General features: G+C 37.0%; 1 protein-coding gene across 6 annotated transcripts in view; it reads left to right on the top strand.

The window, feature by feature from the left end:
• Positions 1-15415, top strand: part of tnr (tenascin R) — a 177460-nt gene that overhangs the window by 112805 nt on the left and 49240 nt on the right. For 5 of the 6 annotated variants that reach the window (XM_023335636.1, XM_023335634.1, XM_023335633.1 and 2 more), the window contains 9 exons: positions 2011-2130; positions 2263-2406; positions 4344-4459; positions 8070-8220; positions 12114-12292; positions 12566-12656; positions 13048-13148; positions 14311-14413; positions 15052-15141. In XM_023335636.1, the coding sequence (XP_023191404.1) occupies positions 2011-2130; positions 2263-2406; positions 4344-4459; positions 8070-8220; positions 12114-12292; positions 12566-12656; positions 13048-13148; positions 14311-14413; positions 15052-15141 (1095 nt within the window). The remainder of the gene's footprint in view (positions 1-2010; positions 2131-2262; positions 2407-4343; positions 4460-8069; positions 8221-12113; positions 12293-12565; positions 12657-13047; positions 13149-14310; positions 14414-15051; positions 15142-15415) is intronic. The other variant, XM_023335637.1, reaches the window with a different exon arrangement.

Below are 15415 nucleotides of genomic sequence, written 5' to 3'. Positions count from 1 at the left end.
GCTCAGACCAAGATGTACTACCTGAGGAGGCTGAGATCTTTTAACATCTGTGAAAAGCTACTGGGGTTATTTTACCAGTCTGTTGTCGCCAGCATCCTGTTATATGCTGTGGTGTGCTGGGGTGGAAGCATCTCTAAGGCAGACGTTTCCAAGCTGGAGAAGCAAATCAGGAGGGCCGGCTCAGTGGTTGGCACAAGGCTGGACTCTCTGGCAGCAGTGACAGAGAGAAGAACATTACGGAAACTTGAAGCTGTTATGGACAACACCAGCCACCCTCTGCACACTGTCATCAGCAGCCAGGAAAGCAGAATCAGTGGGAGACTGCTTCTTCTAAAGTGCTGGACCAACAGACTAAGGAACTCCTTTGTCCCTCATGCAAAGAAACTCTTCAACTCCTCACTGGAGGTTGGAAGGAGGGCTAACAGGCGTACAATAAAAATTGAGGGACTATAGAATGTTAATGTTAAAAAAAAAGTTAATGTAAAAAAATATTGAGTATTTTATGTATTAGTGAAGTGTGGGAGACTGAACTACAATTCCCCTGAGGATAAATCCCAAAGGGATGAATAAAGTTTCTTTCTTTTTATCCATCCATCCATCCATCCATCCATCCATCCATCCATCCATCCATCCATCCATCCATCCATCCATCCATCCATCCATCCATCCAGTAAAACACATGCTACTGAGTGTAACTGAAATAAAAGGAAAAGCAGTTCTTTACATATGTCATTATCACTATGTGTTTCTATCAGGCCCTTTACTGATGGTGCGCCAATCATATGTGTGGACAAAAAAAATGTCTTAAAGACTACTCAATGCAAGCATTTTAATAGTTCATAAAATAACCTATCCATTAACTGCAATGGCATTGTTGACACTGAAGTTCTTTAAGATGGTACAAATGAGTTTTGGTGTTGTCTCCTTTTGAACTAACGTTCAGCTTCAGTCTGTGGGATTAGCTAATGTGTACTTATAATAACACAGAGTTTCATTTTGAAAGAAAGTTAAAATGTTAGAAAAGATTCTTATATATCCAGAACATAATAACCTTAACACTTAAATAGAAGAGACCTAGACTTTTTTGAATATTGGTTGGGAATATCAGGTTTTTAAAATGTCACACTAATGGGTCAATTAAGGTTGTTCTGACTTGTCCTGAATGCCTTTAAGAAGAAGGAAACATCCAGTTTTCTTTTATCCAAGCACTTAGAACAGTTTTTAGCTGTCATTTTACTCTTTTTCAACTTCCAGTGTTCTCTGGCCAGATTTTCTACTTGTAAGATAGTCACATCATAAAAAAAATATTAGGCATGCAATTAACACCCACTTGTTAAAATCCTGCAGTTGCCAGGAGTTATCTTGTTTTTTTAAAGGTTTTATTGGCTCTAGTGGCCTTTATTTGATAGTTAATTGACAGGAAAGTGGGTCATGAGAGAAGGGGAAGACATGCGGCAAAGGTCGCCAGGCCAGGAATTGAACCTGCAACAGCCGCGTCACGGACTAAGGCCTCCATATGTGTGTTGTGCTTAACCCCTGCGCCACCACAGCACATCCCGCCAGCAGTTATCTTATTGGTTTTTTTATTACTTAATCCCAAAATTCTTTATTGTCTGTCTTCCTTATTTTTTGACGATGTGTGGAGATAGTCCGGAGAGCAGTAGTGTGTGAATTTGTGGTATAGCTTTAAACATGCCTCATACATGTGACGGTATTTTATTAAACCTCTGGCAAACAATTTGCAGATTGTGAAAGTGTTAAAAAGTCTGCTTATGCCATACATTTCTTTTTCATGGACTAACTTACTCAAAAAACAAGGATGTGACTGAGTCTGGTTTTGTTTTCAATTACAAAGATAACAGATTTATTCAAAATTAAAAGTTTTTTTTTCTTACACTTGCAGTCTTTAAGACTTTTTTAACTTTATGGATTCTTATAGTTTGAAGGTTTAATCTTTGGTAAAGCACACGAATAATTTTTGGGGGTTTTTGTGTGTGTTTGTTTCAATAGTGGCACCTGCCATGAATTTAAATGCACGTGGAGTTACAGATCGTACTATCGAGCTGGAGTGGGAAGGGTCCATTATGGTGACAGATTTCTTAGTGACCTACACCCCAAGCAGCCCTGGAGGTAAGGAGAGAACTCTCTTTAATCTAGAAAAAAAAACAAAAAAACATTTCAAACATCTGTCGTGTCATAATGCCTTGCAAAAACAACAGGGGATAAAAGTGCATCCCCTTGTCATTTTTTTGCTTCTGTCAGGTGTGCAGCTAGAAATGAGGCTCCCAGGAAACACAACATCTTGGATTATCACAGGTCTTGAGGCAGGCATAGAGTACAACATCAACGTGTTTGCTGTAATCAACAACTCAATCAGCGTTCCCTCCAGTCTCACTGTTTGGACGTGTAAGTTTTGTTCTGTACTTTGTTTATATTTTCTTCAAAAAAAAAACATCACCTGGCAGTTGATGGAGTTCATGTGTTTAGTCCCAGACCTAATGTACTTTTCCTTTTTTATAGAGGTTTTCCACTAATACATTCTGACAGTCTCATGTCAGTTATATAAATGCATTTACACCTCCCTTTAAAAAAAACGAAAATACTTCCAATTTGTTCAAGATCACGACCTGCTTGTTTATGCTGTCTGGCTGTGATATAACCTGTAAAAACTGCTCAGTGTCACACACACGCTGGCAGGTGTTAATGGCAAGCCAGCGGATCTGCTGGGGAGGCATGCCAGTTGTTTTCATGCCTACTGAGACCGCAGACTTATCAACCCCCTAAGTAAGTAATAGCCTATTCATTATTGCAGCTGATGTGTGGCTGCACAAACATATTTCCATTAGTCCCATCAAGGCTGCTAAAATCATCCTCAATTTCACAGATAAGTGAATTTTATTTCAGTTATGGTAAAATTTTGAGTAATAAAGTCAATTTAGAATAATTAAACTTGATGGAACCATTTTTCAGTGAGGATGTGATATATTGGGTTGTCTTCTTGAAATAACATTATAAAACAGAGAATTTGATTATCCATCGAGATGTTTAGAGCATAGCTGCTGGTGAACAAGGCATTTTAATATCTTCCAGAAATACTGTGTGCTGGTGAGTAATGATTATATATTTTGTTTACTGAATTTATAGTGCAGATTATGTATTTATACAACAAAATGATCATAGATTATTGTGTAGGAAGTATAGAATCTTAAAGTATTCATGCCCTGGAACACTTTCAAAATTTGTCACATTAACTACCAAAAGATTTAATATGTTTTACAGGTATTTCATAAGACAAACCAATAAAAATTATTCCAAAAATATTTAAGAGATAATTATAATTCTGAAATGTGTAGTGTGCACTCAGCTCCTTTACAAGTAAAGCCTTGGGTAAAATTAAGCTCAACCAGTTGCCTTCAGAAACCACCAAGTCATTTAATAGTAATTTTGTGTATAATTTAAACTCAATAAAAAAATCTAAATTAGTTTTTTTGTGAAAACTATAAAAGTTAGGTTAGGTTCTAAAACAATATTACAAGATTTGAACATTTCACAGAACACTCATCAATTCATTGTCTGAAAGTGTATAGTATGACTGTAAACTTAACCTAAACTGAAAGTCTAGGTAAGGAGATCACTGTGAAACACTACCCTACTACTGCAATGGTGCTTTCGTTCTGAAGGACAGGAACATTAGTCAAAGTTTAGGAGATGATGAGTACAAAACAACAAGCAAGTCCAATAGTTAGCTGATTTTGATTTTTAGCATTTTAATGTGCAAGAAATTGTAGTTCATGCATCGACCTAAATCCAATTGACTACCTAAAAGCACTTCATCCAATTTGACCAGATATGAACTATTTTAAAATTATTTTAAAATCTTATACTCCAGATGTTTAAAGCTTCTGTAGACATGCAGTGGATCACTACCTTTTTGTGGTTCAGTATTTGCAGATTAACCTGTTTGTTGATTTTTTTATGGATTGTGACTCCAAGTTATCTGCGGAAAGTTGCCGATCTAAGGAATATTTTGTGTATATATCTAAACTATTCAAAAGAAAATGCAATTTGTGAAGCTAGAATAACTAGAGAATGGTACTTGACATGCCATTGGTTACCATGTCTGCAACTACAAAACGTACCAGCTGTATTCGGATCCAGACCATGGAACACTTTGATTTTAGTGACATGATTCTGGATTGGAATGGACAAAAAACAATTACACCTTAAGAATAAAGAAAAGCTAAAGTTAACTTAGCATTATTGATAATCAATCAATCTAAAATGTAGTAAAGTACAAGAATGAAACAGAGTGTTACTAAACAAATGTTTTTTTATGTATCCAGACCTCTCCAATCCAGATGGATTAGTCTTCAAATTTATCACAGAGACATCAGTGGAAGTCCAATGGCAACCATTTTACTATTCCTTTGATGGATGGGAGATCAGCTTCATCCCCAAGGTAGGTCACAGTGTTTCATACTAGGGATGCATGATATTTAGAAAAAAAATGTGATATGCAATCATGTTTGAGAATGTTTTGATGACGCTTTGGATGATTCAATGCATACACAGGACTGCCTTCTACAAGTCTGTTTATGCCATTTATCACAAAAAACCCTCATAGACTTTATATGAAATGTAATTATTGCAATGAAAGCTAAAAGTCAACACATCACCCTGAATAAAATAGTACAGATAACCTGAATGATGAACATTCTGAAAGCAGCAAGGTATAATGGTTCCACATGGAATTCTTTACACACCATTTTGCAATGTTCTTGAGGAAAGAAGTTCAGTTTAGAAAAAATTTACACAGAACTTTCATTATCGCTTTAAGTTTAAGTGCCTGCACAACATCAAGCTTGAATGTAATTAAACAACTGGCTTGTGTTAAGGTCATTGGCTGTTAGATGGATAAACAAGCTTACTCCCTTCCCCCTTTTCTTTGTGAAATCATATCAAGGACAGGTTTTGAGCTAAAATGCGAGAAATACTGTAACCTTATATAGACTCCAAATTCTAATCTCCCCTCTCACAGTAATTGGTTTTCTTCTTTAAGGTGTTCTCAAGAGAGATATCCTCTGTTATGGTCTGGCACCAAGCCCTAAATCTGATGCTAAGAGGATTTTTTTGTTTGTTTTGCTTGTTTTTACTGTATTAAAGAAAGAAGTATCATTTCACTGGTTTTAGCCATTCTCCTCTTTTCTGTCTTTCCATAGTTCAATACCTCGTTGGTGTCCATTCCCTGTCAAACAATTTCCCAGATTTCTTAATTATTATACCTTCCATGCATCACTTTTTGCTTGATATCTGTAACTCTTTTCTCTCTATCTACCTTGCATCCTTTTCATTCTACTGTGCATTCCTTTCACTCAATCTTTCCTCACTGTCTCTTTCTACCACCACAGGGGAAATCATATTAAGGGTTGGCAGTCCCACCCCCTGTGGATTTAATCCAGCAGCGGGGATTGTGAATTTTGACAATCTCGTAATAGAAGTAGGCATTAATACTTTGGCCTGTGTAACACAAAATTCTCGAAAGGGGAAATAGAGAAGGGGGGACGGGGGAGAGAAGAGGGAGCTTTGAGACCATCATTGTTAGGAAAAGCAACACTGCAGTGCATGTGAGGAAAACTAAAAACAATTTTGTTGCAGTTTTTGAGCACAGAACATAAATACACAGTACACGTTGTAGGTTGGAGTTAAGGTATAATGATAGGATCATGTACAGTGTGTAAAAACATCCAACAGTAAGAATGTCAGTTTTATAAATTTCATTTTGTAAAAGTATATTATAGTTTTTAGTTTATTATTCTATAATTGTGCGTATTGGGTTTATAAAAAATGAAACATGACATGATTCCATGTATTTCTTGCTAAAGCATCTGTTGACACTGGATCATTTTCAAGTAAAATGTAAAGGGAAAGTGTGTTTATTTTGCATCTTTGATTGCATAAAACATATACATCATTTTAAATCTGTTAAGATTACTGATTTTATTTCTGTGTAAATAAAACATTTTTTATGTGTACATGCACAAAAAGTTTGCCTTTAACCTCAGTCTTTCAGAAGCCTTTTGATGGAGGAAGACAGTGGGGGTGGATGGTTTCTCCATTATTTGGCTCACAGCAATACCAAGTGACATTTAAAACATGAGGAGCACTCAGAGCATTAAGTGCTCCGCCACAGCAACGGCTCTGTCTCACAATCACAGTGAAAGTCACTGGGTTCTTCTTTTATCCACGCTACTGCTCCCCTGATAGGTTTCATGATATTCTTGCTGCCTGGTGGTGACATACACAAACCAGCAGCACTAAAAACAAAAAAAGAAAAAATACAGTTACTGTGAAGGGGAAAAAGAAAGAGACTCTAATGTTAACCGCTTTTTGGTGCAACTTTTCTACATGAAAAATATTACATATGCGTGGGATTTAGATGGATTGAACTTAGCACTTGGACTCTTTTTCTTAGTTTTTCTCCATATAAAGGCATGCTTCAACTCGAAGCTTATGTTTTGACATCACAGACCAAGTATTCACGAGAAATAAAAAATTACTCAAACTTTCATCCATCGATTTTTCATACATTTTCTGCAATTAAACATTTGATCAGGATGCATTTTGCAAATTGTAGACATAATATGTAGAAAATAATTTATCTTGTTGCATTTTCAAACAACATACTATATTTAAAGTCAAGTCAAGCTTATAGAGCATATTTCAGCATCAACACAGTTCTAAGTGCTCTACATCATAAAAACATCACACAGTCACCAATTGTGAAACAAGTATTAAACATTACATTTTATCAAATGCGAATCATCAAAATCACCAATGCACATCAAATATGTTGATCAATTTTACATTTTCTTAGTGTTTCTCCAAACGAAGGTTTTAGCCTTGAGTTAAAGAAACTCAGTTTTAAGATGTTTTGCAGTTTTCTGGAAGTTTGTTCCAGATTTGTGGTGCATATAAGTTGAATGTTTTTTCTCCCTCATGTTTTTCCTCCCGACCCCATTATGGACAAGGGTGTACAGAAAATGGATGGATGGATGGTTGTCACTAATTTTTATTTCATTATGTTTGGGCCAGCAATGAATTTTTGTAAAACAAGATGAAATACTGTATCTGGGTTTATTTGAGTTAATCAAAACCACAACCTCAAGTTTCCTCTTTGCAAAGTGTTGCAGCAAATAACATAATCATCGGAGCTGCTGTACTCTCACAGCCCGCCCAGGTTCCTGCCCATACTCACGCCCAAAATAGTGAGGAACAGATTGCAAAGGAGATGCTCCAAAATAAACTAGACATTAACTAGCTACAATAAGACTTGGCAGTGGAGAAGGGACTTGAGTAAATAGACAAAAAGAAATCAAATAATATCAAAACATTCATACACTCCTCCACTCTGTGATATGGACAATGATTCTGTTTACATTTTTTGACCTTTATTGTTATTCAGACAATAAAAGTCAGAATATATAATATGAAATATATTTCCATATAATTAAAATACATTTTAATTATATGATTAATATATTTATTCCAGTTTGATTATGTGTTGCTGATAAACCTAGATTACATTTCTGATTAGAAATGTATTTAAAGAAAGTTACAACATCCTTTATGTTCTGCTGTGATGAAAATCATCAAAGTGCAGGTGGTTGGGGTTCTCAGATCAGCAGTAGGTAAAACATCTGTCAGCAGGAAGTGCATTTGCAACATTGACTCTTTGGGAGCAGCTGGATGTAGCTGGGGCCTCTGTACTGATGAGTGACAGGACTTTGGAATTGCACAGTCTGCTGCCTCTGCAGAACACGACCTGGAAAAAAAAAATCACTGTTGCACATAGTTTTTTGCTTGGTAATATGGTTTGGGAATTTAATGTGCTAAACCATCCAAAAGTTTAGAGGTAAAAAAAAATAAACTGTAGTACATTTTTCTGTATATTTATAGGTCGTGTAAATTGTTTGTAAGAAGTTATTTTTATGTGGACTTCTTCATCTTATGTAATGTCACTGTTGAAATATTATTAACTTACCTCATCACCTTTGTCTATTATTTTAAAGGACAATGATGGCGGCATGACAGCCCAGCTGCCCAGCACCATCACCTCATTTATTCAGAGTGGTCTGAGGCCTGGGGAGGAATATACAGTCAACCTGGTGGCGCTCAGAGAGCAGGGTCGAAGCCAGCCCGTCACTGCTACCTTCACAACCTGTAAGTGTGATAAAGCATGAACTGGAAATTGCAGTGTTTTATGATAGATTATTACACTGATAGTTGCAAAGAACTGGATGCTGACCATCATAGAGCATGACATTTTTCATACATATCCTCCCAATCAAAAGAATGAATAAAAAGTTTAGAGTTTGACGTGTATCTAACACTTGCAGAGTGTTACCGCAGAGAAGAAATGTGACATCTGGGCATATGCATTCAAATATGCACCTGTCAGCCATTGTCGTTAAAACTTAAATGTATGTACTATCATAATTACATTTACCTCACCATTCAGACAAATTGGAAGGAAAAGCAAAGCATATGTTTTGTTGTTAAGCATTCTTTTTTTTCCCCGTGTCCTGCTGTTAAATTTAAGGTATATCCTATGAAATAGTTCATTGCATACACAAGTAAGGGCAGCTTTGATTTAGAAAATAAGATAGTTGGAGATGACATCATAATTGCTTGCTTAACTTTATTAAATTAGGATTTCATATATCATCAAACTAGACAGGCTGCATTAACAAAAAAATCTATTAAAATCTGTTTTTATTACCTTCAGTCTTTCAGATTATTTGTATGGGTGCATGAGTTTGAATGTCTGTAGGATAGGTTTGTGTGTTAGTTTGTCACCTGAAATTGCAAAGACGTTACACTGGTGAGTAGAGTAGAACATTTTAGCACTCATCATTCAAGAGCAGCAAGAGGCAGCCAGCTCCCAGAGGCCACGGCAGGCAGCCTCAGGCAGACATACACCAGGCACCCCCCACCTGCTAGCTTTACCCCCACCACGGAGGCAGGTTGACAGTGAAGCACAGGAGAAGTTGCCCCCAGGGCAGAAAGGTACTGGGAGAGATACGTTAAACCAAACTCCCCTATCGCCCATTGCTATCCCACCTGATTCGACAAAGGACTAAGTACCCCAGCAGGACCCAGCTGAGTTCATACATCCTGTGAACCATAGGCCACCATGCAGAGAACAAATAAGCCCCAACACAAACACCACCACACCAACAAAGCACCCAACCCACTTGTCCTGCTCTTGTAATGTTGCCAGAGCCCCCATGGCTGTCCCCACACCAACAGTCCCCACTGAGACAGAGCAGGTGCAAACCCAAAAACTACATAAGGGCAATGCCCCTCCACTGTTGCCTGTTTTTTTCTTTTTGTTTTTTGTTTTATTTCCCCTGGAGTGTGTGTGACAGTGTTTAGGTGAAATGTTATTATGAATGCAGGTGTGTATGCTCAAAATGCATTAAAATTGGTGCTGGAGGTGGTGCCTTGAAGACCCCACTGCTTTCTGACAGATGATTTAATCTCCATAACCCTCAGATGCAGTAAAACTGAAGTGTATGATGGATCTTAGCAAAGTAAGGAATATACTTTCCATATTTGACAATAAGGACATTTAACAACTATTAAACATGCTTTCCATTATACCCAGATTTCTTCATAAAAATGTTTTTATGAGCAGAAAATAAAACAATAAAGACGTGAAAAACATCAGTCTGTGTGCAGTTAATCTGTATAGTGCTTTACATTTAGTGACTTGAGTTACTGAAGCAAATTAACTTTTAGTAATGTTCTAAGTTACTGAATATGACTGTACATTATACTGGGCATATTGCAATGCAAAATACTCCCGATTCTATGGAAGGAAAATTGTTCAGGCTCTATTATTGGTGATGTAAACAAATTAGATGCAAGACTAACTATACAGCTATATAACTGTACATTAACTGTACAGGCATACAAAAGTATTGTTATATTATTTCTCATATTTTTGTCTCCAGTGCAAAGTAGCTGATGTATGGATCCCACTCCTCACCCAGCAGACACTATTTAGGTGTAATAGGTCCAATTCAAATCTCATCCATAACAATTCAGACGCCGACGTCTGCAGTCAAAACACCATCAATTTCCTGTCAAGTCTTCGTTCAGTTTTTGGGGGTTGTAATTAGATATCGATTAATAATTCATGTCATCTCCTCATTAATTTTTCACAGTAGCTCGCTGCATGACACCTTATTGGATAAAAAAGCGGAAAAGACAAATTTGAAGTTACTAAATTATTCATAACAAAGATTTATCCCTCCTTGGAGATGAGGGAGCACCATAAGGAGTCAGGAAGAAAGCCCAGAGGGAGAGCAGAACTGATGTGGGAGCTGGTTCCCAGGAAGTGGCTTCCTTAGGTTGTTTTCTAGAACAAGACTCAAGGGGCCAATTTCTAATACATCAAGGATCAGAATGGACCTGCAATATGTCAAGTCTGAAATTGAGACTTATTTAGATCTCAGAAGCTCACCGCCTGTACGAATAAAATCATTGTGAGATATTTCTGTGAGAAGTCAAACCTGTAACAAGCATTGGTGAGTAACTATGCTGTCAAAGCACAGAGTCCTGCTCAAGTTTTAAATTCTGAGATATGTCTTGTGGAATGAATTATTGTGACATAAAAGTAGTAATGAGAAATCTCAGCTTGGTTCTTTTTGAGTTGAGTTAAATAAAATTGACTTACTATTTAATTTAAATTTAATATAAAACAGATAAAATGGAGAATAGTGTAATTATTGACAGAGGCCTGGTGTGTGTGTTTTCTTTTTTTACAAAAATGCACACAGACATACAGTATAGTGCTTTGCAGAAACATTTGTTCTGTTTCTCATTTAGTCATGGCACAACTACAAACTTGAATGTATTTTATTCATTCGTTATGTGTTGCAAATAATAATGAAGGAGCCAAGTCCAATTCTGTCCAATAATCTGTTGCAAGGCTATATACAGTACAGACCAAAAGTTTGGACACAACTGTGTGTCCAAACTTTTGGTCTGTACTGTATATATATCTACTGTAACTCATTCTGACTAAGCCTGGGTGGTTGAGGAATACCCCAATAAATATTTGCTTATGTAAAGGTGAAACCTTTCATTGATGGCATTTTATTTTAACATCGAGCCTCATTTTGTAATGAAGAAAGGTGTCGATTTGAGTTCTTGGCACCTTTGCTACTTCTGTTATCTGCTAAAACCAGCAGCTGTCAAACCATAGCTTTCTTGGAGTTAAGCCATCAGTTTAAAGCATTAATTGTAAACGTATCTAATATGGCATTATTTTGACATAAATCTCATCATTTTTGATAAAGGCACTATGCTGAGAAGTGATCAGTGAATCCCTCATTTGTCAGGCAATTGGGTTTTCCCTTATTATCCATGATATGTGTGCAGCTTTTTACATCTTGTAAATATCTTTTTCTGACTTGTATCCCGCTTCATGTTTTACACCTTTCACAGAAAAAGTTTGTTGTCAGAGCGTGTGTCAGCTCTGATAGGTTTTACATGAGTAGCTGTCAGACCAGGTTTCACTGATAATAAATCCACATCGACCACTGTCAAACCCTGAGGCACTGAGTGCTAACACAATGTGTTTGGGGGTTTTATTTTAATGTTCCAATATGGAATTCAGATCCCCATCTGAGATTGAAGCTAGTGAAACACAGATTAAGTCACCACCATAACTTATTCTTGGTTGATTGTCATTCACTTCAGTTTAGGGCTACTGAGCAGAAAGCAAAGACTTACCCAGGTAATTAGGTTTGTATTTACCTTGTAGTTGGTTTATGCCAAATTAGTTCTGAGCACTACTAAAAACAGCCCAAGTTACACCTGTTCTACTTTCACCAGAGTGAAAGCTACGCAAGACAACTGCTTTTGTTAAGTTTACTTGTGACTATTTGCATCCCTCCCTATTATAAAAGAAAAGGCTGAATTTATGTTGAAAAATAAGAACATTCAGTTTCAGTTCACAGTAGGATTGACACAGACAGCAAACAATCGTTGTCCAGATTGACAACATGATGCCTGTTTTTTGTTGCTTTGTTTCTTTTTTGCAGTGATTGATGGTCCGACTCAGCTGATTGTGCGTGATGTGTCAGACACCGTAGCCTTTGTGGAGTGGACACCACCAAAAGCAAAGATCGATCAGATTGTGTTGCGTTACGGCCTTGTGAGAGGAGAGGGCCCGCGGACCACCTTTAGACTCCAGCCCACACTTACCCAGTACTCATTACAGGTGCACATTTGTGTGTTGTATGAATCATCACAGATTTGATCATATTCTAACATATGAGGGGACCCAGCTGTCATTTATATCACTTATAAAAAGAATAAGTTCTCAAGGGGTGTCTCTTTATATTTGTTTCATGCTCAGAGTTGTTGTTTCCTGTGATATGCATAAATGATCAAATAAAAGGGTTGCTTTGCCACCTGTATCAGGAGATAAAACAATGGTAAGAAAGAAATATGATACCAGTTTAAATAGCTGTGTTTATTTTCTCCTGTACAGGTTCTGCGTCCTGGTTCACGGTACGAGGTGTCTGTAAGTGGAGTTAGGAAAGGAAATGAAAGCGGCTCTATCTCTACTGAATTTACAACCGGTGAGGTCTGACAGCAACCAGATGTAGTGATGGTTTACCTGCATGTGTGAATTCAGGTCCTTTAGTAATGGCATAATGGCCTAATGCATGCCATATTATTTATCTGCATTCGACAAAGGAGCTTTTACTTTGCTAAAGGTCGCATAGAAAAGCACAACCTTCAACAGAAAAAGCTATTGAACTCCTTTGAGTGTATTATCTTCAGCTACAGTTTAACATTGAATCTGCATTGATAAGGGAATGTGAGAAGAGCTAAAATAGCAGCCTTACATAAAGACTACATAAATTTACTCTTTCTTTTAGTGGTTTCTGGTGCTTTTTAAAAATCTGCTGATATATTTGCTTGCTCGCAATTTCTGAGAATTGGTCTTTGTGTCCCCAACATTGTCAGCTTTATCATTCTTCTCAGAGATCGATGCCCCCAAGAACTTACGGCTTGTGTCCAAGACCTCCACTACCCTCGAGCTTGAATGGGATAACAGTGAGGCTGAGGTAAAGAGACGTGAGACAGATTTAATCCATTTGTCTCAATTTGCTTTCAACCACTTTAAGAGATTGATGGCTGTGGGATTCATCTCAAGATAAGAGGTTTTAGTTATTTGAATGTCAGTTTTGTCATTTCTGTTTTGCTTATGAAATTATGCTGATTAGAGCTCTCGACTGAAAGGTTATTATTAGATTGCAGGAAAAAAAAACCCAAGTTGATCTCAGCAGTGAGCATTCGAGCTGTCAATAGATAAACACCCTGTCACTCAAGAAAAATGCTGTTTGTACAGTTGCGTTTAAAGTACAGACACCACAGATTATCTGAACTAAATGTAGTAATGCGGACTGTAGAATTATGTACTTAAGTCACACAAATCCATCAATTAGACTTAATGCTCAACTTTTATGGAACTGAAAATGTTACTATTGATCAAATGCCATCACTCCCCATCAGTGGTATGCAACAGATATGAATTCACTTCTAGTTCTTTGTAAATCCAAATTGGTACCAATCATAGAATAAATGTAGAAGCTCACAATCTCCAGATTGTGATACTCCCCCTAACACACTTAAAAAATCTACTTTGGAAACATAATATCTAAAACATATTAAATGTGCTTTTGCCACGCAAAAACATGGATTTTGGAGGTAAAAGGCACAGGAAATCTTTGAATCCGATTTTTCTCTAGGTGCTTTAACTGTAAATACTAATGATAGTCTGAAACAAACTCTTCTTTCCATCACTAAGGGACTTTTTTTCCATTTCAAACCAAAGTCACATTTATATTGTTCATTCTCATTGATCACAAAGCACACACCAAGCAAGCAAGCAAACAAAAAAACTAAAAATATAAATGTATGGTTAAAGATAGAAGGTTTAGACTTCTGGATAAAGCCAGTCTGTAACCATCCCTGTGCAGTTTCTACCTCACTAAATCCTTTCACACCATACCACAGCATGAAATTTTTAAAGAAAACTTAAACGCTGACTGACTCCCAATTTAACATTGTTTCCATGATGTTGTATTATAACACTATGATGTGTTAAAAAGGTTCACATGAGATTTAGGCTGACGAATAAAAGGATACGAAGCATAGCATTTCTTTGTTTTCCAAAGGTTACATTCAGATTTATGTTTCTGCAAATGTTTAAATGTTCAAATACAGGTGGAGGGGTATCAGGTGGTGTACAGCACTTTAGCAGGAGATCAGTATGATAAAGTGATTGTGCCACGCAATGAGGGTGCCACCACTAAGACTAATCTCACAGGTGAGTGCAGAAGAAATTCTGGTTTAACGTCTTTAAATTTCTGCTGTAAAACTTTCATATATTATTTATTACTGAGCTCTGCAGGGCTTTCATGCTTAATTTTCAGTTTTTGTTATGCTGTTAGTCTTATCACAGTCCATCTGATGTGCACTGAAGATGTTGGGAAGTGACTGTGTTTTACATGGCAGGTTTATCTCTAGAGCTAACATTTGGTTGATGGGCTACTGATGGTATCTCCTGATACTCTTGTTGTCTTACAGGCACATTGAAGGAAAGATGGGTCATCTGGAATATATATTTTTTCATTTGTTAAAGACCTTAATGATGCAAAGGTCCCTGTTTCCACCCTCTTTATTTTCCATTGTTCATCTCTTCATCTATATTTCTGCAACTCAAGACTTTAAAACCTTCTCATTTGACTTTGATTCCAATCATTACGCAGCTGACAAAAACTGACTTCTCTAAAAATCACTCCTATGTTTATGCAAACGTCCTCATAACCTTTGTTTATCTTTTAGAGCTGTGATGGAAACCTTCATTTTCTAAGTGCCTGTGAAGAGGAGAACGTGAAAGTGTCTCCTAGAGTTTGAAGTATTGCTTGTTGAATTGCTGCTTCTCTCTCTGTCTCTGTGCATCAGACCTTCTGCCGGGTACGGAGTACGGGATTGGTATCTCTGCAATGAAGGGTATCAACCAGAGTACACCAGCAACAATGAATGCCAGGACAGGTAACTCTTCTTGATTCAGTGAATGAAAACAAGTTTCAGCTTCTGCATATTTAGAATATAGGAAATGTTTCAGCATAGCAAGTCAGCTCATTTGTTTTAAACAGTCACTGCTCACATCACACTGATCGCTCATGTTTCAACCAATATGAGTCTTTTGAAAATGCCAGGCAAATAAGATTCTGGCTTTGCTTTGGTTTTTTATAGAAGTATTTAGCGATTTCATTTTATCTGTGTTGGATCAAAGTTCCCATTACAGCATTTTAAATCTGTAATC

This window comes from Xiphophorus maculatus, chromosome 6 (genome assembly GCF_002775205.1).
Source record: "Xiphophorus maculatus strain JP 163 A chromosome 6, X_maculatus-5.0-male, whole genome shotgun sequence".
NCBI classification, from domain to species: Eukaryota; Metazoa; Chordata; class Actinopteri; order Cyprinodontiformes; family Poeciliidae; genus Xiphophorus; species Xiphophorus maculatus.
Note: the sequence above shows the minus strand (reverse complement) of the source record. Positions and strands in the feature narration are given on the sequence as shown.